The sequence below is a fragment of the Sus scrofa genome, chromosome 9, assembly GCF_000003025.6.
Source record: "Sus scrofa isolate TJ Tabasco breed Duroc chromosome 9, Sscrofa11.1, whole genome shotgun sequence".
Taxonomy (NCBI): Eukaryota; Metazoa; Chordata; class Mammalia; order Artiodactyla; family Suidae; genus Sus; species Sus scrofa.
This window is the reverse complement of record NC_010451.4, coordinates 3,480,648-3,505,589: the sequence shown is the minus strand read 5'-3', so window position 1 is coordinate 3,505,589 and position 24,942 is coordinate 3,480,648. Positions and strand designations below refer to the sequence as shown.

General features: G+C 44.5%; 3 protein-coding genes across 3 annotated transcripts; 1 reads left to right on the top strand and 2 right to left on the bottom strand.

The window, feature by feature from the left end:
- On the top strand, positions 1,227–2,344 carry LOC100625603 (olfactory receptor 688-like). Its single transcript, XM_021102645.1, has one exon. It carries the CDS (start codon positions 1,367–1,369, stop codon positions 2,342–2,344), a length of 978 nt encoding a protein of 325 aa, XP_020958304.1. The 5' UTR covers positions 1,227–1,366.
- LOC100625494 (olfactory receptor 52B2-like) lies at positions 7,234–8,804 on the bottom strand. The gene has a single exon (XM_021062353.1). It carries the CDS (start codon positions 8,733–8,735, stop codon positions 7,788–7,790), a length of 948 nt encoding a protein of 315 aa, XP_020918012.1. The 5' UTR covers positions 8,736–8,804; the 3' UTR covers positions 7,234–7,787.
- LOC100514118 (olfactory receptor 52B2) lies at positions 14,949–17,735 on the bottom strand. Its single transcript, XM_003129433.4, has one exon. It carries the CDS (start codon positions 16,907–16,909, stop codon positions 15,941–15,943), a length of 969 nt encoding a protein of 322 aa, XP_003129481.2. The 5' UTR covers positions 16,910–17,735; the 3' UTR covers positions 14,949–15,940.

The window sequence follows — 24,942 nt, the reverse complement described above, 5'->3', positions numbered from 1 at the left end:
CAGAGGGAAGAGCTGTATCTGGGAACAAGGCCAAGGACATGAGCTCTCGTCCGTGGTGGACGTGATGGGACTCTCCAGCCAGAGGACTGCACGAAGGAAACCTCTTGGCTCTCACAGCGTCGGACACACAGGAGGCTCGCAATAAAAAACTGGTGAGTAAATGGGCAAACCAAGTGATTCTTGAGCAATAAATGATAAAGCAAAGATTCCCCAAATCAGAGAATTTTATGAATCGCAAGGTTCCATTCTTTCATGATTTCGACACTGTTTGTTCTATTACACTCTTTGTTCTAATACACTGTTTGTTCCATTAGTAAAACGCCACCACCACTGTCAGCGTGAAATTTAACAGGCTTATTAAATCAACCAAGCGGAGAAAATACGATGGGCTTCTATCACTATTTTCTGATTAAAATAAAACAGAAAAACATAAATAAGAGATACAACACCTGAAAAGGAGGAGTCGAAGTTGTCATTTTTATAACATTTATGAGGTCTTACAAGGAAATCAGAGAAAAAAAACGAAGTAAAAGGTGTTTATAACGGACGATGAAATAGACAGACTCTAAAGCAAAATAACAGAAATCAGCAGATTTCCTACCACTAGCACCAATTAATTAGAAAATCTACTCTAGAAACAAAGTCCACTCAAAAAAATTTTAAATATAGTAAGAGAAAATAATGTGAAATATTAAGACATAGAAATAATACCTTTAGTGACAGGTATTAAAAAAAATTTAAGTAAAAAAAGAGATGCAAAGAATTACTGAATAATAAAGAAAAAATTTTTAAGATGTCAATTTTATAAATTAATATTCATATTTCATAAGATCCCAATTAAATGTGATATTTAATATTTAAATAGTTAATATTTTACTATTTTAATTTAATATTATTTTATAATAAAATAATTTTATATTCTATTTATATATTTATATTAACATAATATTTATATTAAATTTAATATTTAAATTAAATATTTAAATACTAATATTTAAAGACTCTATTCTGTCTTTCGTACTTACCTCCTGAGAAATCAGACCTCTCACAATGATTGTGTCCCCTGCTTTGTGTCCGATATCCTCCTGCTCCAAGTAAAAAACCATCGTTGAATGACATGAAGCGAATAACTGACTCCTCTCTGACTCTATGGTTCTGCTGTAATCTTCCTTTGAGGGCCTCTTTCGTCCATCTCAGTTGCTCTTTCTGAAAATTTTCCAGACACAAAAGAGATCTGGGAAATATCATGATCAATGGACATGTGAGTCAACAGGGCATCTTTAAAGTAAATCTGAATCTCAGCTGAAAACTTAACCAAGATTCCTTCTCATTTCCCTGTATCTACAGACAGACACTAAGGATTAAGATGCCTCGAGATGTGCATACCTCCCAGAGTGCTACCAATAGCTCAGGGTTTCAGGTGTCCGAGTTCGTCCTGCTGGGGCTCCCGGGCATTCACGAGTGGCAGCACTGGCTCTCCCTGCCGCTGGCTCTGCTCTACCTCTTAGCCCTCGGTGCCAATCTCCTCATCGTGATCACCATCCACCATGAGCTTAACCTGCACCAGCCCATGTTCCAATTGCTTAGTGTCCTGGCTGTAGTGGACATTGGCTTGGCTACGACCATCATGCCCAGAATTCTGGCCATCTTCTGGTTTGATGCCAAGGCCATTAGCCTCCCTGAGTGTTTTGCTCAGATCTACGCTGTCCACTGTTTTATTAGCATGGAGTCAGGCGTCTTCCTCTGCATGGCTGTGGATCGATATGTAGCCATCTGCCACCCACTCCGGTACCCCTCCGTAGTCACTGGAGTTTTTGTGGTCAAAGCCGTGGTGTTCATGGTGCTTAGGAACGTCCTGCTAACCGTCCCAGTGCCTGTACTGGCTGCCCAGAGATGCTACTGCTCCAAGAACGAAATCGAGCACTGCATGTGCTCAAACCCGGGGGTCACTGGCTTGGCCTGCGATGACATCACCATCAATAGGTTTTATCAGCTGGCTTTGGCGTGGGTCATTGGGGGAAGTGACATGGCTCTGGTCTTTATTTCCTACGTTCTGATCTTTCGCTCTGTGCTGAGGCTGAACTCTGCTGAGGCAATAGTCAAGGCTCTGAGCACCTGCAGCTCTCATCTCATCCTCATCTTCTTTTTCTACACAACCATTGTTGTAGTGTCCATAGCCCAGCTGGCCGGAAAAGCCGTTCCCATCTTCCCTGTCCTTCTCAACGTGCTTAACATTGTCATTCCCCCAGCCCTTAACCCCATGGTGTATGCTCTGAGGGCCCATGAGCTCAGAGTGGGCTTCCGGAGGGTGCTTGGGTTACATGAGAAGGTGTTCCAGAAGTGACACCACCTTAAAGATGTGCTGTGCTGCAAAAGAGCACAGGTTTTAAAGCCCAACAAATACAGGTGTGAATTTGATCTTCCCCTTTCATTAGGAAATATAATGTGTTAGCTAACACATGAACAAAAATTCACGTCTCTTGAAATAAAAAAAAATTATAAATGAAAATAAATATAAGAGGTAATTCCTGCCTACGCAGAACTACATACATGGCTTTCAATGGGAAAAAATTTTACATTTAAAAGTTGCAAGTGTGGAAATAACTCAGATGTCCATCAGCTGATGACTAGATTTAAAAAAATAAGGTCTATCCATATTTTAAATATTTTTAGGCAACAAAAAGGAATGAATCACTGACACTACCAACACCTGCTACAGCATGGACGAACCATTAAAACATTATGCTACTTAAAGAAGCCAGACATAAAGGTCATATATTGTATATTTCCATATACATGAAAGGTGCATAATAGGCAAATCCATAGAGACAGAAAGCAGACAGTGTTTGTCAGAGGCTGGGACGTTGGGCATGGGGAGTGACAATGACTGCGAATGGGTAACAGATCCCTTCTTGCAATGATAAAAATGTTCTAGAATTGGTGAGTGGTAGTTGCATAACTCTATGACTATATGAAAAACCATTGAATTGTCCCCTTTAAATTTACAGTATGTGAATTAAGTGGTTGTTTTTTAAAATGTAGCCAAATTCCTGTCTAACAGTCAAAGCAGCAGATCTTCAATCAGTGGAGTAAAAAATCATTATGTGTGGCAAGAATGTAATAAACTCTTTTACAGCTTGACAAAGGCTGTCCTCCTTCACATTCTGTGGACTCCATTTGTACTGGAACCAAGAAGCTTTTTGGAATAAAAGTAATGAGACCATCTGCCCCACAATCTCTTCGTTTTGGAGTTTAATATAATATGACCTTCCTTGAGGAGTGGATAAAGACGATCCCAACAGAGTGTAGACCTATCTGCATCTCTTTGTTGTGAATTTCTTTTTTTAATTGAAGTATAGTTGTTTACCAAATTATATTCGTTTCAGGCTTTTTTTTCACACAGATATAATAGAGATGACAGATGGAGGAGGCTCGTTCCCAACCTCCCCGTGGTTTAATATCCTTGCCCTTCCTGCAGTCTGGCTTTTAAGTCTTCAGTCTGATGAGAACGTAAGTTCCAGTTTTGCTTACAACCTGTGTTCTGTTTTGGTCAACTGCATCCCAGGAGACAGAACACAGTCTTTGGCAACTTACCTAAACTCCCTGCTGTTTTTCTCATTTGTACACCGGGAGCATTCACTATTTCCATGTGTCATTAGGAGGTTGATAAAATTGAAAGATAATGGGAGAAAATACGCACAGCCCATAGAGAGGTAATTTTTAAATTTTTGCGATAAAAGTCAAAGCCTGGACAAATGGCCCCAAGAGCCTTTTTGGTGGCGTCTAAATGAATGTTTACTGGTTTTATCGCGCGAGTGAAACTGTGGACAAAAGAGCATGTGATAAGAGGGAGGGACGAACTAGCAGAGAACTGAGGCTTTTTAGGGCTGCCAAACAGCTATTGCGTATCAAACCACGGTGGTGAACAGGTGGTATTATACTTTTGTCAAAACTCATAGAATGTAAACAGCACAAATGAACTATCTACAGAAAAGAAACAAACTCATGGACTTGGGGAACAGCCTTGTAGTTGCCAAGGGGAAGAGGGAGGGAATGGGATGGACTGGGAGTTTGGGGTTAATCGATGCAAACTATTACATTCGGAATGCATAAGCAATGAGATCCTGCTGTAGAGCACAGGGAACCATATCTAGTCACTTGTGATGGAACATGATGGACGACAATGTGAGAAAAAGAATGTGTGTGTGTGTGTGTGTGTGTGTGAGAGAGAGAGAGAGAGAGAGAGAGACTGGGTCACTTTGCTGTACAGCAGAAACTGATAGAACATCATAAATCAACTATGATAGAAAAATAAAAATCTTTAAAAAATAAATAAATAAAAATGAAAAGTTCCAACCCTTTGGTTGGCCCATCAAAACAAAACAAACAAAAAACGCTCATAGAATGTGCAGCATCAGATTCCCCATCGTGGTGTAGAATATGGATACTGGGGTAGTTCATTACGTATATGGGGGCAAGGGGTATTTACAAACCTTCTGCCATTTTCACCCACTTATGCCTTAAACCAAAAATGCTTTGAAAAATGAAGTCTTTTAAAGAAATAAGAAAAAACAAAAAACAGTATGTTTAGCACAGGACCTCTGCAGTCCCCACTACCTAACAAATTCTGTGTGAAGGATTCAGAGGAGCGTAGATTTAGCGTCTTTTCCAATGTATTTTAAGAGTAAAATAGAAGGTTCTGGATCATGCACTGAGGACAGCCTTCAAGAAGCTGGTGGACGAATCCACGCGTGGGCATCAGCTCCTTGGAAGACAGACCCGGGATGGCTGTGAGCAGTGCTAGGAACCACGAGGTACCAGCCTGAGCGGTTTAATGCAGGGCAGGACATGAAGGCAGAAAACCCACAGCAGAGCTACAGGTAACCCGCCCTTCACCTGGGATGCGCAGATTTGAGGGCTGGGTTTGGAGACAGCATGAGAAGAGAAGCTGCCTTCTTTTCCAACAGGTCAGGCTGACTCTTCCCTCAGGGGTCAGCAATTTCAGATCCAACATGCAGGAGAGAGAGACGTTATCACGAAGAGGGCTCCAGATTAACCCAGTCGCACCCATGTATTCACCTGGAGGGGGCATAAGAATAACTGCAGTGCCCTATATAGAGTATTTGGAGGCTTGAAAATGGCCCCAAACACAGCTTCATCTCATCCTCATTAAATCCTATAGGTTAAATTTGCTTCTCATGGTTCAAAAATTATGAAGATCAGTCTAACCCAGGATTCCCGCTGTGGTGCAATGGGATCGGTGACATCTCTGCAGCGCCAGGACGCAGGTTTGATCCCGCGCCCCACACAGCGGGTTAAAGGATCCAGCATTGCTGCAGCCATGGTGTAGGCTCAGATCTGATCCCTGGCCCGGGAATTCCACGTGACACGAGGCAGCCGAAAAAGAAAAACAAAATAAGACTAATTTTCATTTATTAAACCCAACATAATTACTTGATATTCACACAGAGAAAAAAAAAATAACATTGTAGGTTGAATGACTACTGATTTCTCTCCTCCACGTGTTTTTCCCCCAGATCTAAGACATAACTGACAGGTGACATGCTGAGTTTTAGGTGTTTGGTGTATTGATTTGATGCGCTTGTATATTTCAAAATGATGACACGCGGCCTTGTAACATCTCCATCATATCACATAATTATCTTCTCTTTGGGGGGGATGTGAAGAGTTAAATCTACTCGCTAAGCAACTTTCAACTTTCAGGATAATACAGTATTTTTAGCTGCCATCATCATCACTGAACATTAGATCCCCAGAACTTAATTGTCTTAGGACTGGAAATTTGCACCCTTGGACCAGCATATTTTCACTTCCCCCACAGTCCCCCCAGCCCCTGGTAACGACCATTCTTCCTTTTCTGTGAGCTTGGGTGGGGGGGGGTTAGATTCCACAAGTGAATGTTCTATACATTATTTGTCTTTCTGATGATTTTCTTTCACTCTCACCCTTCGCATTCCTGCCTCCCTCTTTCACGTATAAAAACCCTTGTTATTGCAGGGACCTCACTCACATAATCCACATATCTGCTCGTTCACAATCTTAATTCCATCTGCAACCTTAATTCCCCTTTGCCATGTATTCTAACACACAGGATCTAGGGATTAGGATGGAGATATATTCAGACGGCATATTCTGCCTCCCACAGAGGGTTTTAAAAAAAAACTCAGAGCCTTCCAGAAATGGAAAAATGACCTGTTTCTAAACACCCAAGAGTAAGACATGATTTTTAAGAGCATCAAGCAAAAGTTCCCTTAAATGCTGTCAGTTAATTAAAGTGCCTACACTGGAGCTGGGGAAGTACCTGGATGGGACTTTGGGGTTCTGTCCCATGGAGAGGACTTGAGTGTGTTCTCTTGGAGGGAAGAAGAGAAAAAAGAAATATTAAGCCGTCAAGAGCACAGAGGGTGGCAGAGACAAATCGTACTCACTGCGAACCCACGAACACGCCTACATGCCTCACCTCCCCTTGCACTTGAATTGGGGCCTTGCGGAGGCCACATCTTCAACAATGAACGTGTGAGCAAAAGCGACGAGTGAGTTCGAGACCAAGGCGGTTCCTCCCCGGAGGGCTTCACCCTCCCTCTCTTTCCCTGCATTGGCCACTCTGAGAAGCGCATGGTTGGGACAACTTCACAAGACGACGGGATCTAGCATCCCTGAGTCCCCACGTGGCAGACAGATCCTGTCAACACATGCTGCACTTTAAATGCGACAGGAATGAATTTGTGTCGTTAGTGGATTGAAATTAAGTAGAACTGAAGCTATCGTGACACAGTCGTGTTTATTTTGAGATGCCTACCGGACCGATCACTAGAGATGTCAAGAAATAGTTGAATATATGAACATGGATCTCAAGAGAAAAGTCTAGTCTGGAGATAGCCATTTAGAACTCATTTTAATTTAGAAATGGAATTTGAAGCCGCATGACTCTCTCTAGTTAAGTAAAAAAAAAAAAAAAATCTGTGTATAGAGAGAGAAGAGGACATAAAATCATAGGGTATTTAGTAGCTTGCTCTATCTTTTTAACATTCGAGTATCTGTGTGCTGCAGCATATTTTCTGTCATCTGTGTGATCCCATAACTTAGTCTTTGTTCATGTGTCCATCTCAGACAATCAGCTCTCTCAGGGCAATGCCTGTGTCACTTGTTCCACTTGTTGTGTGAGTCAAGATATCTCTTTTAATACAATCATGGCGATAGTTCCTTACCTATAAAATGTAATCAATGTCCCTTTTAGTCTTTTTCAATAGCTTAGTTTTAAAAAGCACTCTTTTATATGCATTACCTAATTTGGTTTGTGTGGCAAAATTGTTGTTTGATGACAACGGTGTTGGAGGTGACGATGGCCTTTGAAGGGAGAGGAGCCCTTGAAAACACTGGAATCTCATAGACATCAAATCTGAAACATCTTCCTCAGGGGAGAAACTTCGGGTTAGAATGACAGCTAACACTGAGAGTCCACTAAATGCTAAGCGATGTCCCAAGTTGTTTACAGATTTAATTTGGTTACAAAGCTCTGAGAGCAGAGGTACAACTGGTTCCACTTTATGGGTTAGAACTAAATTTCCAGAAGATAGGAAGCTGCCCAAGGTCAAGCATCTGAAAGTAAGGGATCAGGATTTGAATGCAGATACATCTTATTCCAAAGGCCGTGTGCTTTCTGCAGCAATACACTCTAGTGCCTAAACTTGGAAGCTTGGTTGGTGAGTTCTCTTTTTTCCTGCGGCTTTGAAAGCCTGCAAACTATGAAGGAACTATGAGCTTTCTCAAGACATCCCCACACGAGATAACATGCGAGCCAGACTATCTCTGATTTGCTTGGTCTTGGCTCCATAGATGATGGGATTAAGCATGGGGGGAATTAACACATAGAGATTGGCCAGAAGGATGTGAATATGATGGGGGATATTCTTGCCAAAGCGATGGGTCAGGAAAGTAAAAAAAGACGTGATGAAAAAGAGGAGAATGACGCCAATGTGGGAACCACAGGTGTTGAGAGCTTTGTGCCGAGCATCCTGGGAAGGAAGTCTGAACACGGCCTGGAGGATCAAAGTGTAGGAAACAGCAATGAATGCCACATCTACCAAGACGGAGGCCATTGGCACCGAGAAGCCATACCAGATATTGACAGTGATGTCAGCACAGGCCAATCTGGCCACCCCGATGTGCTCACAGTACGAGTGGGGGATGATATTGGTCCGACAGTATGGCAGCCTCTTCAGCAGGAATATGATAGGGAAAATGGTCCCAATACCCCGTCCCCAGATGGCCAGGGTCAGTTTCACGATTGTGGAAGGAGTTAAGATGACTGTGTATCTCAACGGGGCACAGATGGCCACGTAGCGGTCAAATGCCATGGCCAGCAGGATTCCCGACTCAGCCACAAAGGCAACGTGGATGAAAAACATCTGAGTGATGCAGGCATCAAAGGCGATTTCCCCAGCATGGAACCAGAAGATAGCCAGGGCCTTGGGCACGGTGGTGGTGGACAGCAGGTTGTCGGTGCCCGCCAGCATAGACAGGAAGACACGCATGGGTTCATGAGGGGTGCTTTCACTGAGGACAACAAGGATGAGGGCTCCAATTCCCAGGACTGCGACGATGTACATGAGGCAGAAGGGGATGGAAAGCCAGGTGTGGTAGATCTCCAGTCCCGGGATGCCAAGTAGGATGAACACGGTGGGGTGGAAGATGGTGAGGTTAGCCCCAAACATGATGCCTGTTTTGGAATCTCTCTATGAAGACGATAGAAACTGGGAGTCGGCGAGAAGAACCAACTATAAGTTTCGCTAAAAGTTGAACATTAGAGAATGAGTCAATCACGCATGCCTTGACCTAGAGTATGTATGTTATGCTCTGACATCCTGCGCTAGCATTGCAAACATAAATACTGACATAGGTTCCTGATCGCAACACAGCAATGTCTAGACTCCTGACATAACTCCCCATTCTCACTTACATGGTCCTACTCAGGCTTTGACCATCCTTCACCTGCTCTGTTGCAATAGCTTCACACAGCTAATCGGGTCTCCTCCTCTCCCAGCTTCCCATCCTCAACCTCTCCACAGTCATCGGTGTGTGGCAACCGAGGCGTTATGCTCAAAACAAAACAAACAAATCTTTCTGTGCATCTTCTTACAAGTCTTATATAATGATCTATTGTGTACAAGATAAAGTCCAAATTTCTCAAGGATGCAGAGGGCATGCTTTCTTCTCTAGCTCTAATCCCCGTTAGGCACGCTAACAAAGTAAAATTAGACTACAACTCATTCTCCACACAAAATTTGAGTTTTCCGACCTTCATGACTTTGCTCAAGCTTTTCTCTTAATCTGGACCACACTTTTCCATCTTTAATGTGTGTTAAACTCCTATTAACATTTCAATTCATAAGTTCAGTATTTATCATCTGGGAAGCCTTCCTCAGGTTCGACTTCTGGTTTTCCAACTTTCTGATTATTGACAATAAGCAAGTTTTTCACAACATAAAATTTTAGCCTCATCTGTGAAAATGAACTATTCGTGTTTATTTTACAAGGTTTAAATCAAATATTCTATAAACTACCTAATATAGTGCGTGGCATAGAAACACTAAATAAACCCTAGGTATTCAGTGAATCAGTACAAATTAATAGAAACTACTATATTTGAAATTTAAAATGTAACAAAGCAGCATTTCAGTTTAGGGGGGAAAGGAAGCCCTGCTCAAGCAATGGCCTTGGGATATTGGGATACGTTATCGTTGTCAGATAATAAAATCAGTTCCCACTTCACTCAGTAAAAAATAGAAACTCCAGATAAATTGAAGATGTATTTTTTTAATTTCAAAAATATTAAAACGTAAATTGAGGGTCTTAGGAGAAAACACAGGAAACTATTTGGGGAGTTGGAAAGCGCTTCCTGAGATAAGAAAACCCTACTTCATAAGCAGTAACAGTTGAATGATGTAATGTAGTCAAGGATAAAGAAAAATCCTAGGAGAAAAAATTACAAAGCATGTAATCGACTAAAGGTTAATATCCTTAAATCCTAAAAGTTGGTATAAGTGAATAAGGAAAATTACAAACTGTGCCAAGAATCAAAATAGGCAAATCACACAAGGAAAATAAATGGCCAATATATGTGTGAACAAAATATAAAGAAGTGAACATCAGTATCATACTAAATAAAATATGGTAGTTTTCTTATCAATTGGAAAACGTAAAAATAAACAATTAGCTCCCAGTGCTGATGGCACCACGTGAAAGCATATAGATACATCTGTAAGAATATTCATCGCTACACTGTTGAAATAGCAAAAGAAATGACCACAACTTCCATATCTGTAAATAAATAAATTATGGTACATATATTACAATGGAACGTCTTGTTTCCATTTTTTTTCAAGGAGTAATGGAGTTCCCTGGTGGCTTTGTCACTGCTGTGGCTCAGTGGCATGGGTTCAACCCATGGCCTAGGAACTTCTGCATGCCACAGGTGCAGCCAAAAAAAAAAAAAAAGTGTCTTAACCATGGCGTATGGTTAAGTGAAAAAGCAAATTCAAGATTAAAAATACATAAGATAATTTCTTTCTATGTGTGTGTTATGACACGTTATAAGTAACAGAAAATCCAACCCTAATTTGACTTGAGCACAAAGGGAAAGGTCTTTGTTTCTGAAACTGAAAATATGTTTCCAGGGTGGGAAGAATTATCTAAAGATGCAAGACTCATCGTCCGGGTTTCCATTTCTCTCTGACGCTCCGCTCTATCTTCCAGGTGTGGCTCTCAGGCCAAGGTTAAGGTGAGACGAGTGGAGGCACTTGCCTTTTGGGTACACTTAAAAGGACCGAACGGAGTTCCCATCATGGCTCAGCGGTAACGAACCCATCTAGGATCCATGAAGACACGGGTTTGATCCCTGGCCCCACCCAGTGAGTAAAGGATCCGGCCTTGCGGGGAGCTGCGGTATAGGGCTGACTCAGATCCTGTGTGGTTGTGGCTGTGGTGTAAGCCGGCAGCTCCAGCTCCAGTTCAACCCCTAGCCTGGGAACCTCCATATGCCACTGGTGCAGCCCTAAAAAGACCAAAAAAAAAAAAAAAAAAAGGTACCAAAAAACTCAGTAAGCAAGACAAACAATATTTTCATAGAATCCTTTTAAAATAAAAATTCTGCAACTATCATGATGGACAAAATATCAAAATTTTAAATAAAGGCAGGATCGACAGTGCTGTACTGACCCAACACTGGGACTCAAGGCAAAAGGAGAAATAGGAGGCCCTGTGTATCAATGAGCCTTGAACAAGGCAGGGGTTGGGGCGCCCACCTCCAGATAGCAGAAAATCTGTGTATAACTTTATTGGTGGTCCTGCCTCCGTGGATTAAACCAACCAGGGATGGTAGACTGCCACAGTAGTTACAAAGGAAAAACATCTGCATAGAAGTGGAACCATGCGGCTCAAATCTGTGTTTTAAAGGCCACCTCTACATGTTGGACATGATTTTAATGGTTAAATGTTTCCATAATTTTATTTTGAAAATAGTATTTATGAGTTCTTCCAGCAAAGCCAGTAAAATTATAGTACTTTCTAATTTTCATATAAATAGTATATTTTAACTTAAACTAAGTTGTGGATTTTACCGTAGCTACTTTTCTTTTCCTTTTTGTTTTTTTTTGGGGGGGGGTGTCTTTTTAGGGCCACACCCACCGCATATGAAAGTTTCCAGTCGGGGTTGAATCGGAGATCCGATCCGCATCTGCGACCTACACCACAGCCCACGGCAATGCCAGACCTTAATCCACAGAGCAGGCCAAGGATGGAACCCGTGTCCTCATAGATCCTAGTTGGGTTCGTTACCCCTCAGCATGACGGGAACTCCTATGCCTGCTTTTCAGTGTTTCGATGTTTTTAAATCCCTTTAATATTCTGGGGAAAAGATGAGCCATAGTCCCAGCCCAGAAGAGCAAAAACGTGTGCAGCCGCTCAAGACACTGTGATGCCCCCCTGGAGAGTGTGTACTTTTACTCCTTTTCACAGAGGACTCGACAGGATCGTGTCTTAATCCGCAGTTTATTGGGTTTATTCCAGAAAAAACTAAAAACCCAGGAACCAAACGTTTATTCCTTCCCAGAAACTTACCCAGTTCCAGAGAAAGTCCTTCCTGAACACGTGAAGGAAGGTACCAGAGGCAGAATGAAGAGTGAAACAGGGCAGCCTGTGTGCCTGGTCTGCAGGACTCCCTTGGGGAGGAGGGAGCTTCTGCCTTCGTCAGTCTTTAGGGGGCATCTCACCTAATTGCCCAGAAACAGACCCCAGCAGGCCTAGTCTCCAGAGATCTCTGACCCAGGAACCAGAGAGCGTGGGCAATCTGTGCCCTCCCGGCAGCAGTCTGTACAAACAGCAGCTGCTAATGATGCTCTATCTCTGGCCAACATAGGGACACAGAGTGGGCAGGGGGCATTAGCTGCTGCTGCTCAGACACAGAACATTAAGCCCTGACTATGCTTGCTGGACCTCACAGTACGTAGAAACTTGAGCAATAGAGAAGAAATAGTAAGTCAGAAAGAGCTGGGTGGTGTGTCTGTCTGTCTGTCTGTCCCCAAATGCTTTCCGTCATAAAATTAGATAATATCATCAGTGAAGGGTCCAGAGGTCAACCACCTCACCAACATTTTAAACCCTGTGCCAGACGCTGGAACTATACGGGTGACTAAGACACAGTCTCTGCCCTCTGACAGCTCAAGTGGTTTCCCAGAGTCATGACTATTTAGCTGAAACCATAAATACCGTTGCTGTGAGGCCCAGAAGACAAGGTGGTCCCCTCGGACGGAGGGGACCTGGCAAAGACGTCAAAGAGGAGTTGAGGCTGGAACTAGAAAGTCTCATCCTGACAGAGAAAGACGAAGACTATACGCTATCACTCATGTGCAGAGTCTAAAATACGGCACAAATGAACCTGTATATACAATAGAAACACACTCAAGGACATAGAGAATAAACTTATGGTTGCCAAGGGGGAGGGAAGGAGTGGGATGCACCGGGAGTTTGGGGTTAGATGCAAACTACTGAATTTGGGGTGATAAGCAATGAGGCCCCGCTGGATAGCACAGGGAACTATATCCAATCCTCGTGATGGAACATGATGGGAAATAGTATGAGAAAGAGAGTGTATATACATATATATATATATGTATAAATGGGTCATTCTGCTGCACAGCAGAAATTGACAAAACATCGTGAATCAACTCTAATTAAAATAAATTTTTTAAAAATGAAAAATAAAAGAAGAGTTGGCCTCAGGACACAACCATTTGCCGGCCAGAGGGTCTTGATTACTTATCCCAGCTGAGCGTTGGGTGGCCTGTGTATAAACAGAGAGAGCAACCGTGCTATTTCATGAGGTTGTATGAGCATTAAATGCTCTAGTGCAGCAGAGCGCTTAACACTCTTCCTAACGCAGAGTGACCTCTTACTGAACACTAGCTAGTGTTGCAGTTATTATTGTCAGCAACATTATTTTATTATGTAGTCACGACTATGGGGTGGCGTGTTTCGAGATAGTGATAGAAAAGCAAAGCAGGACCAGATCATGACATCAATAGGTTAGATATTGCTCTGCGGTCCTGTGATTTCCAAACTGCGGCTGATGGAACACGAGGCTATTTTACAGCTGTAAATGGATGTGCTATCAAGAAGCTACGTAAGCACAGATACAAATATCTCCGGTCACCTAAGTGTGGGAAATGTTGCAAATTCTCGTCTTCTCTTGGATGGCCATCGACGTGACTCGTGGTGTCAGCATTTGTCATGCTTCTTCGACTCTGGAACTTTTAAACCTCCATGATGATATGTGTCATTGTTGCTATGGAATACTCTGTGGAAAACCCAAACAAAGACGGCTTGAAGATACTTGACGAAAAGAAGTAGGATTGGCCCTGCCTTTGAGAATGCTTAATGTGGAGGGTTAATGTATAATTTAGGTTATGGTGTAAAAGACTTAAAACATGAAATTAATTAAGCAGCTCGTGCCATATCTGAGGTGAAAAGATGATAAGGGGTCTAAGTAATGGATAAGGGACAATGTGGAAAAAAACTAACAATACTAATAGCAGTAATGAAATATTTCTCAGATGCGATGCGCTGAAGATAACAGTGGTGAATACAGGGTTTATTTCACTTAATCTTCTCAACAACCCCATGAGGTTCAATTGCTCTCCCATTTTATAGATTAAAAAAAATTGGGGCACTAAAAACACTGAATAAATTTCACAGGTTCCCACGGCTAGAAAACAATGTGGATAGGACCCGAATCCTGACACAACTCCAAATACCAGCCAGATAACTATTTAGCGCTGTGGTCAAGAGCAGTCAATTCTTGGGGAGCAGGCTGGAGAGGAAGGAGCTGAGCAACTCCCCAGGGTTTCCAGCTCAGTGAAATGGACAGGATCAGCCTCACGGGTGTCCCAAGAAAAGGAACAGGGACAGGAGGAAATCCAGCCTGCGTGGGAGTCTATATCCTGGAGGAGGTAACAAGTTGACAGTTGGACTCGGGTGTCTAAACCTTCAAAGAGAATTCCGTGATGGAGAGAGAGAGATGGGGGACCCACGAAGGCAGGTGGTGGTTGAAGAAAGGAGTGTACGTGACCTTTTCTGAGAAAACATGAAAGAACAAGGGCCAAAACCGTGAACTCCTCCCATTGCAGCACCTCAGAAACAAACCCAACTAGTACCCATGAGGATCTGGGTTCAATCCCTGGCCTCGCTCAGTGGGTTAAGGATCCTGCATTGCTGAGGCATAGGTCGCAGACTCAGCTCGGATCTGGCATGGCTGTGGCTGTGATGTAGGCTGGCAACGGCAGCTCCGATTCAACCCCCAGCCTGGGAAGCTGCATATGCCGTGGGTGTGGCCCTAAAAGGCAAACGACAACAACAACAACAAACCCGTGAACTCTAACTTGGCTAACGTGGCCAGGAAGAAAATGTGCTCTGTTTCCTAGTATCGGGGATAGTCAGAAGCCAGATATCAGAGGAAGAGGACCCTGTGTCCTTCTACTCTTGGCTTTTCCCTGGTCTTTGAAGTACAGCAAAGTTCTGAAAAGGAAGGAATCCGCATGTATGACAACTGCCTTTGTAGGAAACTGGTTCACCAGTCACTGGGTTTGTGGACTAATCCGGCTGGTCACCTTAGTGCAAAACAGAGATGCATGTTCTAACTTGAGGAAGGTAATTGTGCTCCTGTTATTTTTCAAACAGTTATTATGTTCCACGCATTCGGGGACACACCGAGGGTACCAATACGAATGACACACAATCTTCTGCTTTCAAGTATACAGTCAACGCGGGGTACAAAGAAACAAGCAACCCATTATAACTCGTTTCCTGTATTTTGAGATGGGTACAAGATGCAATAGACATACAGAGATAGAAGCCTGGGATTATCCGAGAAGACCAGAGAAGACATCTCGGGGAAGGCGGTTCTCGAACTCAACTTTAGCGGATGAACAGGCGTTTTCCAGAGGACAGAAGTGGGTGGAGAGCTACGGGGGTTTGTGCAAACAGTCAGTGCACATCTGGGGACGAAAAGACTGGAATCCCTTCAGATAGCAAATATAGAATTATGTGCATCCATTTCTGCCTCCCTCACTTCATGTGGCGCTCAGCTCCCTGTGTTTCTGGGGTGTGTCTGGTCTGCTGAGGATGCCGAATGTTCATATCAGAGGCGTATGCACATAGATATTCTTCCTGGGGACAGACTGTCACGGGAGAAGAGACCAGAAGAGGAAACAGAAGAAACAGGAGATGACGACACGGAAGAATAACCAGAAGAGAAAATGTGGAGGAAGAAGAAGAGGAGGAGAGGAAGTGAGAGGAAAAGCTTCTCGGTCTAGGAGATCTCTGTGCTTCACACCTGCAGCTGGGAGTGGGCCTCCGAGGGGAGCCATCAGCCCAGCGGGGAAGCACAGCACCAAACCCTGATGCCGAAGACCCGGCGGGCCACCCCCTCCCGGATCTGCTTCGTCTTCACGCCGTAGACCAGGGGGTTGAGCATCGGCGGCAGCACCACGTAAAGATTGGCCAGCAGGATGTGGATGTGCCGAGGTACGTTACGTCCAAAGCGATGGGTCAGTAACGCAAAGAAGGACGGACCATAAAACATGAGGATGACGCAGAGGTGGGAACCGCACGTGCTGAGGGCCTTGTGCCGGGCGTCCTGGGAGGGCAAACGAAACACCGCTCGGAGGATCCGGGAGTAAGACACGGCGATGAGGATGGCATCTAAGAGGACCATGACGATTGGCACCGAGAAGCCATACCAGATGTTGACGGTGATGTCGGCACAGGCCAAGCGGGCCACGCCAATGTGCTCACAGTAGGAATGGGGGATGAGGTTGGTCCCGCAGAAAGGCAGCCGCTTCAGCAAGAAGATGACTGGGAAGATGATGCAGAAACTTCGGGTGACAATGGCCAGACCAATCCTTCCCACCACAGGCCACGTGAGCACGGTGGCATAATGCAAGGGGTTGCAGATGGCCACAAAGCGGTCAAAGGCCATGGCTAATAGGATGGCTGACTCCCCCACAAACATCGTGTGGACAAAGAAAACTTGGGTGACACAGGCCTCGAAGGCAATGGCGTGAGCATGGAACCAGAAGATGGCTAGGGCCTTGGGGACGGTGGTGGTGGACAGCAAGATGTCGGTGGCGGCCAGCATGGACAGGAAGAAGTACATGGGCTCGTGAAGGCGACGTTCTGTGGTGATGACCGCTATCAGGACGCTGTTGCCCAGGACGGCAGTGACGTACATGAAACAGAGGGGTACCGACAGCCAGAGGTGATAAGCCTCCAACCCAGGGATGCCCAGTAAGACAAAAACCGCAGGGTGGACGAGGGTCAGGTTGGCGTGGGTCATGCTGCCCTTCGGGGTCCCCTCTAGGATGCGTCAGCAGCGGAGGAGTCTGCTGAAAGCGAGAGGAACAGAAGCACCACTGAATGTGCCCAGGGATCGCGGAGGACAGCCTGGCTGTCTCATCTGGGCGGCTCGCTCTCCAGGGGAACGTTCTCCCAGAGAGGCTCGCTGGGTGGAGGAGTGACTTCTGACCTTGGGTGTTGACTTGCAGGGAGAGTTTCCGTGGTTGTCATGCTTCGGGAGCCAACAGAGCCTTCAGCCCGCCTCCGGGTCCCCTGCTCCCAAACTTGGGCCCCAGCCTGCCTGTCTGACCTTGTTTCCACCATCTCCGCAAGAGCAGCCGCCACCCTCTTACCCGCTGTTCCTCCTCCTTCCCCTAAGTCATTGCTCCTTCTGGGTTTACCTGAATTTCCCTTCCCCTTCTGCTTACTCAAAATTCAACCCCAAAATACCTTAAAGCACACTGCTTTGCAGTGGCCCCTGCTCATAGCAAAATATCTCCTTCCTGAACACCTAGCTAAACTATGTTGAATTTGATTATAAGTGAATCGCATTGGATTTATCTGGCTAGTACGCTGAAGGTTTCACATGAGATTTGCCTAACATCTTGGCAGTTGCGGAAGTGGAGCACCAAGTGGAAAGCCAGAAGGAGCCTCAGGAATGGATTCTCCCATTCTGGCCCAAGTTCAAATCCCCCCCACCCCACAAAGCTGCGAGGAGTGGGACCGCTGGTGGAATTGAGAGGGACCATACTTATCAGCTTCTCCTCCCTAAACGCTTCCATAAAGGTTATGTCGAGATCTCCTTATCCGGGAGTTCCCATCGTGGATCAGTGGAAATGAATCCGACTAGGAACTACGAGGATGCAGGTTCGATCCCTGGCCTCGCTCCGTGGGTTAAGGATCCGGCGTGGCCGTGAGCTGTGGTGTAGGTTGCAGATGTGGCTCAGATCTGGTGTTGCTGGGGTTGTGGTGTAGGCTGGCAGCTGTAGCTCCAATTAGACCCCTAGCCTAGGAACCTCCATATGCCGAGGGTGTGGCCCTAAAAAGACGAAAGAAAAGAAAGGAAGAAAGGAAGGAAGGAAAGAAAGAAAGAAAGAGACAAAAAAAAAAAAAAAAAAGAGTTCCCGTCGTGGCACAGTGGTTAACGAATCCGACTAGGAACCATGAGGTTGCGGGTTGGATCCCTGCCCTTGCTCAGTGGGTTAACGATCCGGCGTTGCCGTGAGCTGTGGTGTAGGTTGCAGAGGCGGCTCGGATCCCGCGTTGCTGTGGCTCTGGCGTAGGCCGGTGGCTACAGCTCCGATTGGACCCCTAGCCTGGGAACCTCCATATGCCGCAGGAGCAGCCCAAGAAATAGCAACAACAAAAGACAAAAAGACAAGAAAGAAAGAAAGAAAGAAAGAAAGAAAGAAAGAAAGAAAGAAAGAAAGAAAGAAAGAAAGAAAGAAAGAAAGAAAGAAAGAAAGAATCTGGCAGAAAAGCCAAAATGCGGGGGAAAAGAGACCCTAGAGAATAACACCAGGAAGGTAAAGGAACCAAATAAACTCCAGGTGGCTCCACTGATCTCGGTGTTCAGAGTCCCGGGAGGAAGATGTCCAAAGGATCGAAGCCCCGGGTCACGAGTCCATCCTCCAGCCTCGTGCAGATGCGCGTGCCAGGGTGTGATGGGCTGTGGGGAGGGGCGATGGGACTCCAGGTGGGCATGGGGAAGGGACCAGGGCCGGAGTTGGACAAGTAAGGGCCCCAGATGAGCTAGTAAGTTGACATCCTTCCAGCTCGTGTATTTTAAATACGCATCCAGCTTCTATTTAGAGGAGAGGCTGAGCTTTCCTGGGATAAGCACAGAGACAAAGGGCCATCGCCCTGCTTCTGTCCTCAAGCACCGGCCCCAAACATATATGAATAAAAGCATCACCAGAGAACAAATTCATTTACCTTAGAAGGAAATCTACTGGGGGGGGGAGGGAAATATATATATATATGTATATATACACACAGATTGCAGATAAGTACCATATTGACCCTTAAAAAACATGGGTTTGAACTGTGCAGGTCTTCCTGTACACAGATTTTTTTTTTTTCAGTGAATACTTACTATAGTGCTACAAAAAAAAAAAAAAAAAAGGAAACTTACTGAAAATTTTTCTCACCCCTTCTCCCAAGCCTGTTAGTTATTAACATACGACTTCTGAGAATAAAAAATACCTGATATATATGTTCTCATAAAAACAACTCCAGTTCTCTGCCTGCAATTCTCCTGGTGCCTTATAACCTGAGCCGTGAGACACCAAAGGCAAGGTGGGGAGAGAGGCGGTGAGGCCTGACTGGCTGTTGATGAGGTAGGTTCTGGAAAGGGGGTCTGCCTGTGTGAAGAAGGACTTTCATCTCAGTGACTGGGGGCGGGGGGGCTCCGTCTAAGAAGCCCTAGAACCCTGTGAGGGTTCTAGTTTCATTTAGGAAAAGTCAAGGGTGAGAAGAGAGGGAAGTCCCAGGCACAAGAAGGCACATCCAAAGTCTCACAGAAAGAACCTGTCTGAGTCCCAAGAGAATATCCAGATGAGTGAGAAAAAAAGAGCCAGCACCGTAGAGCTGGAGCCAGGAGCCTGCTGAGTGCGAGAGAAGATGGGACGGCAGGTGAGCCCCCTGGTCTGGAGCCAGACTTGCAGGGTTAATTTCCCAGCTGGATGGTCTTGGGCAGGTCCCTTTACCCCCGCCTGCCTCCATGTTCTCATTTGTAAAGTGTGGAGAATAATAAACTTATAAGGTAATTAAGAGGATTAAACAAGTCAATTCATACCAAGCACTCAGGAGAGTAGATGACTCTTAGCTATAAATCAATTTGGCCACCATCCTATTTTTTTCCAATAGGCAAAACACAATCATGAAGTTTAAGGTTCATTAAAATTATTAATGAACTTTACTAATATAAAGTTCAGCGATGTTAAAGTCTTATTCTTCCCCCACAATATGTCCAGAGGAAATTTCTTTGCCAGGACTAAAGGAGAAGCAAAGGACCCAAGGAGAGAAATAGCCTGAAAAGAGATCTCTCAGAACCAAGACCTGAGGGCTTTGGGTGGTACCAGGAAGACCACCAGTGATGGGCTTAGCTTGAGTCAGAACCACCTGGTAGGCTTCCTTCAAGTGCTTGGAAAAACACTCATCTGCCTTGGCAGAAACAGAGCGAGAGCGTATGGCATCATTGACTGAGTGCCCGAGGACAGGGCAGAGGGATGGGGTCCTAGCTTCAGCTCTGGAACCAAGGACAGCCAGGAGTGGGAATCACAGAAGAGTCTGGCGGGCCCAAGGAGGAGGGGAGCCTTCTCTTCCCTGCACTCCCCAACCCGATGCTGCTCTCTCTTCTTTTCCCCAGGTCTTCCTTTCTTCCTGAGTCCCACCCAACTCTGTTTGGGGGTTCCGCCCTTTCCCTCTCTAGGGGGACATGCAAGGTCCCTTCATTTCTTCATGCATCTTTATTTTGGAAGACTCTCCTAACATCATCATAACATATTCAAATGCACCCACAAACCACAAGAGATACAACATTTAGATAAACAGATAGGAGCTGAGTCCGTTGCCTTTTGCTGAGTTATATTATCAGGACATTTATTTAAACAAGCATTCATTTTATTTGGCCACTTTTCTTTCACATGTGTTTCAGATCTCCAATGTCCTTCGCCACTCGAATCTTTAAAATGCACAGCCTTGGAGCTTCTCCTGTGGCTCAGTGGGCTAAGGACCTGGCACTGGCACCACAGCAGCCCCCCAAAAGTGCCCAGACTGAAGCCATGTCCCTAATGGGTAAAACAGCCTGCCCCCCACTTCGGGTTATAAGGATGGCTTCTGTTTGCAGCACAATATATAGAAGCATTAGTTGTGAGAAGCAAAGTACCGGTTTTGCAGATGGTTTTACTCTTTTAATAAACTGGAACAAATTCAGATTTATAGCTCTAGTAACCTCAGCCTTGCTCATGTCCACTTAAAGCCGGCAGGTAACATGTTTTCATAATCTAAAGCCAGTGCCGTTTATGCTGTAGAAGCACTGAGATACCATTAATCCACTGACACATCCTTAGGAATGACTCACATTTCTTAGTAAATAAACATCTCAAGAAAAAGGTGGATCAACCATTTGTTTCACTCCCTATAAACGTTTTGAGGATTTTGTCAACATTCGAGCGAGCACATGGTGGTGTGTCGAGTGGAACTGTCATCACAATAGTCTTGTGATGTGACGGCAAAAACAGGGAGAACCCCAGTTCCAAGATGCAACCCCTTCTTCTCCCAGACCCTGTATCTGGTCTGCAAAAGGCAGAGTGGGAGACAAAAGGAGGATCGTTCCGGTCGATACTCACCTGACACCCAGATCCCCAAGAGAACGTTTCCGCCAGAGCTCTCCTCCCTTGGAGATGAGGATGCTCACGGCACTAAGCACGGGGTCCGGCACATCGGTCCCTAGGAAATATCTCAACAAATGAACCACAGAATGTGTCAATCAACCTTTCATCAATAGCTTTGATTGTGTCTCCAAGGCGGTGATCAAAATTGAGCCGTTTTCATGAATAGCCCCTACTGAGATCCCCTGTCCCGGTAGAGTCTGATTCTGACGGCTCTATGAACTGCCCTCAAACCTTACATCAAGAAGTCTCTCTTCCCACACATTCTCTGGGTGCTTTTCCAGTTCCCTTTCTGCATTTCCACTCTAACCAGGGCTACTTCCTACACTCACTGCATCTCCCCCAGTGCCCACACCCCCGCCCACCGCCGTCACTGCCATGCTCTGTCAGGCTGCAATCCCTCTCTCCTGCTTTTCTTTCTCCCACATACCTGTTTCCTCTCTCCCAGCTTGTCTTTGTCCTTTAGTGATACTCCTAAATACACACACACACACACACACACACACACACAGAAACACACACGCACAATTCTGCTAATCCCTCCCCCGACCATCAATTCTCTTAAACTTACCTACGACATCACAGTACCAGGTGAGGGATTGAGAAAGTGGCAGAGAACAGCTGAAAATGTTGCTTGTTGAGAGAAGAGGAATGAGGAGCAAAGAGAAAGCTGGAGATTGACCATGTTGGCATGGGGGGTGTCACTGTTCCTGCTCTGTACAGGGTGCTTATATTTAGAGACTGAGACACCAGCTCATCTTCCTTCTTCGGAAAGCAGGTGTCAGAGTCACCCCTGGGATCCGTTCTCCTTTGGTCAGTGAACCAAAGGAGAAGTAGAAACCCTCCCCTAATGCCAAGAGAGACCGCTAACTCTGGGGACAATAATTAGCTCCAGACAAAAAAAAAAAAAAAATGCACACAAAGTACTGGAAGACACAGCCTAAGAGCTGTGATGGAAATCCTGGCAGCAAACTGGTAACATAATAACAGCTAATGTTTGTTGAGCCCTTACTAAATCCATGTCCCTGTATTATGGTTGAAGATAAATGATCACCTTTGATTCCCAGAACAACCCAGTGACTTAAAGCATAATTTTTATGTCCATTTCGCAGATGAGGACATACAGGCTTGGAGAGACTAAGCAGCTAATGAGGAGAAAAGACAAAAGCTCCCTCAGTGAACATGTCAGAGGGTTCGGATTCAGTCCAGAAACACTGATTAGGGGAACTGAGAAGGAGAATCTTCAAGCCACTCTGCAGGGTCAACCACTCAAGAGAAAAGGAGTAAATGAAAGGTTGATTAAAAGTGTTACAACATACTCTCCTCTGACATTGCTGGGAGGAGAGTAATTCTTCCCAGCTCATCCTGTAACTTTTGGAGCAAAGAAGTTGCTAGGAACCCAAGGAAGGGGAAAAAAAAGCCATCAACTCAGTAATTCCAATCCTAGGTATTTACCCAAGAGAAATTAAAAGCATAAGTTCACAAAGTCTTATAAAAAAAGGTTCATTGCAGGTGTTCCAGTCATAGTTAAGTAGAAATGAATCTGACTAGTATCCATGAGGATGCAGGTTCAATCCCTGGCCTTGCTCAAAAATGTCAAGGATCCAGCATTTCCATGAGCTGTGGTATAGACTGCAGATGTGGCTCAGATCAGGTGTTGCTGTAGCTGTGGTGTAGGCTGACAGTTACAGCTCCAATTTGACCCCTAGCTTGGGAACCTCCACATGCCATGGGTGCAGCCCTAAAAAAAACAAAAACAAAAACAAACAAAAACGTTCATAGCACCTTTACTCACAGTAGCCAAAAAAATAGAAACAACATAAACGTCCATCAAAAGAAGAATGGATATATGTTCACTGCAGCACTATTCACAAGAGCCAAGACAGGAAAAAACCTAAATGTCCATTGATAGATGAATGGATAAAGATGATCCGGTGGAATATTACTCAGCCATAAAAAAGAACAAAATACTGCCATTTACAACATCATGGTTGGAACCAGAGATTATCATATAAGTGATGTAAGTCAGACAGAGGAAGACAAATACCATATGATATCACTTATATGTGGAATCTAAAATATGGCACAAATGAACTTATCTACAAAACAGAAACAGACTCACAGACATAGAGAACAGACCTGTGGCTATCAAGGGGGAGGGGAGTGGAAGAGGGACGAAGTGGGAGTTTGGGGTTAGTAGACACAAACTATTATATATAGAATGGATAAACAGCAAGGTCCTACTGTCTAACACAGGAAACTATATTAAATATGCTGTGATTATGGAAAAGAATATTTTTTAAAGAATGTATATATAATGTATAACTGAATCACTTTGCTGTACAGAAGAAATTAACACAACATTGTAAATCAACTATACTTGAATAAAAAACAAATAAAAGAGGAATTCCTATTGTGGCTCAGCCGGTTAAGAACCCACGAGTATCCATGAGGATGCAGGTTCGATCCCTGGCTTTGCTCAGTGGGCTAAAGGATCCTGCATTGCTGTGAGCTGCAGCATAGGTCACAAGGCAGCTCGGATCTGTCATTGCTGTGGTTGTTGCACAGGCCAGTGGCTACGGCCCTGACTGATCCCTAGCCTGGGAACCTTCATATGCTGCAGGTACAGACAAAAGAGAGAAAGGAAGGAAGGGAGAGAAAATTGTGATATATTCATAAAATGGCATACGGTCCAGCAATTAAAATGAACTACTAAAACATGCAACAATGCAGATTAAACTCAAGACCATTATGTTGAGTGAAAGAAGCCAGACAGTATAGGCTACACACTGTGTGATTTCATTTACATGGGGTTCCACACAGACAAAAACCAGTCTACAGTGATAACAATGAAAACAGTGACTGCCTCTGAGGTGGGAGGAAGCAGAAGGAAGTTTCCCTGGTGACAATAGTCTACATTTGAGAGGAACATGGGCTTCATGGGTGTCTACATTCGTCAGAAGGATTTTTTTTTTTTTTTTTTGGAGCATCAGGAAGGAATAAAGAGTAATGAAAGAGGAAGGAATATGGTGAATGCTTCTTCCCATGAGTTTTTTACGTTGCATGCAATGATTAAAGCAAAAGTTATTACACCATCAAATACTCAAGATGATAACATTTTAAAATGGGAAGAATAAAGGGACGTAAATGGCACTAGATGTAGGTGCCAGTGGACCATGAGTCGTATGTGTATATCTTAATGGAACAACCACAAAGACAGCTATACAAAGCCATCCACTCAAAAACTCTATAAATAAATCAAGAAGGAATCCTAAAAATGTTCAAGTAGCCCATGGAAAAGCAAGAAAACAGAAAGAGAGGAATAAGACAACGGAACAAACAGGAAATAAATAATAAAATGGTAGGCTTAAGCCCTAAAATATTGATAATTACATGAACTGTAAATGGTCCATAAACACACAAGTTAAAAAACAGAGATCGGAGTGGAGTTTAAAAACACAGTGGAGTTCCCGGTGATGCAATGGGATTGGCGGCATCCCTGGACACAGGTGTGATCCCAGGCCCAGCACAGTGGGTTAAGGATCCAGCATTGCCACAGCTGTGGTGTAGCTTGCAACTGCGACTCAGTTCTGATACCTGGCCCAGCAACTCCATATGCCACAGGGCAACCAAAAAAAAT

Excerpts from the sequence above, each read along its gene's own strand:
- LOC100625603 (XM_021102645.1), top strand. The coding sequence starts at position 1,367 with ATGCCTCGAGATGTGCATACCTCCCAGAGTGCTACCAATAGCTCAGGG.
- LOC100625494 (XM_021062353.1), bottom strand. The coding sequence starts at position 8,735 with ATGTTTGGGGCTAACCTCACCATCTTCCACCCCACCGTGTTCATCCTA.
- LOC100514118 (XM_003129433.4), bottom strand. The coding sequence starts at position 16,909 with ATGACCCACGCCAACCTGACCCTCGTCCACCCTGCGGTTTTTGTCTTA.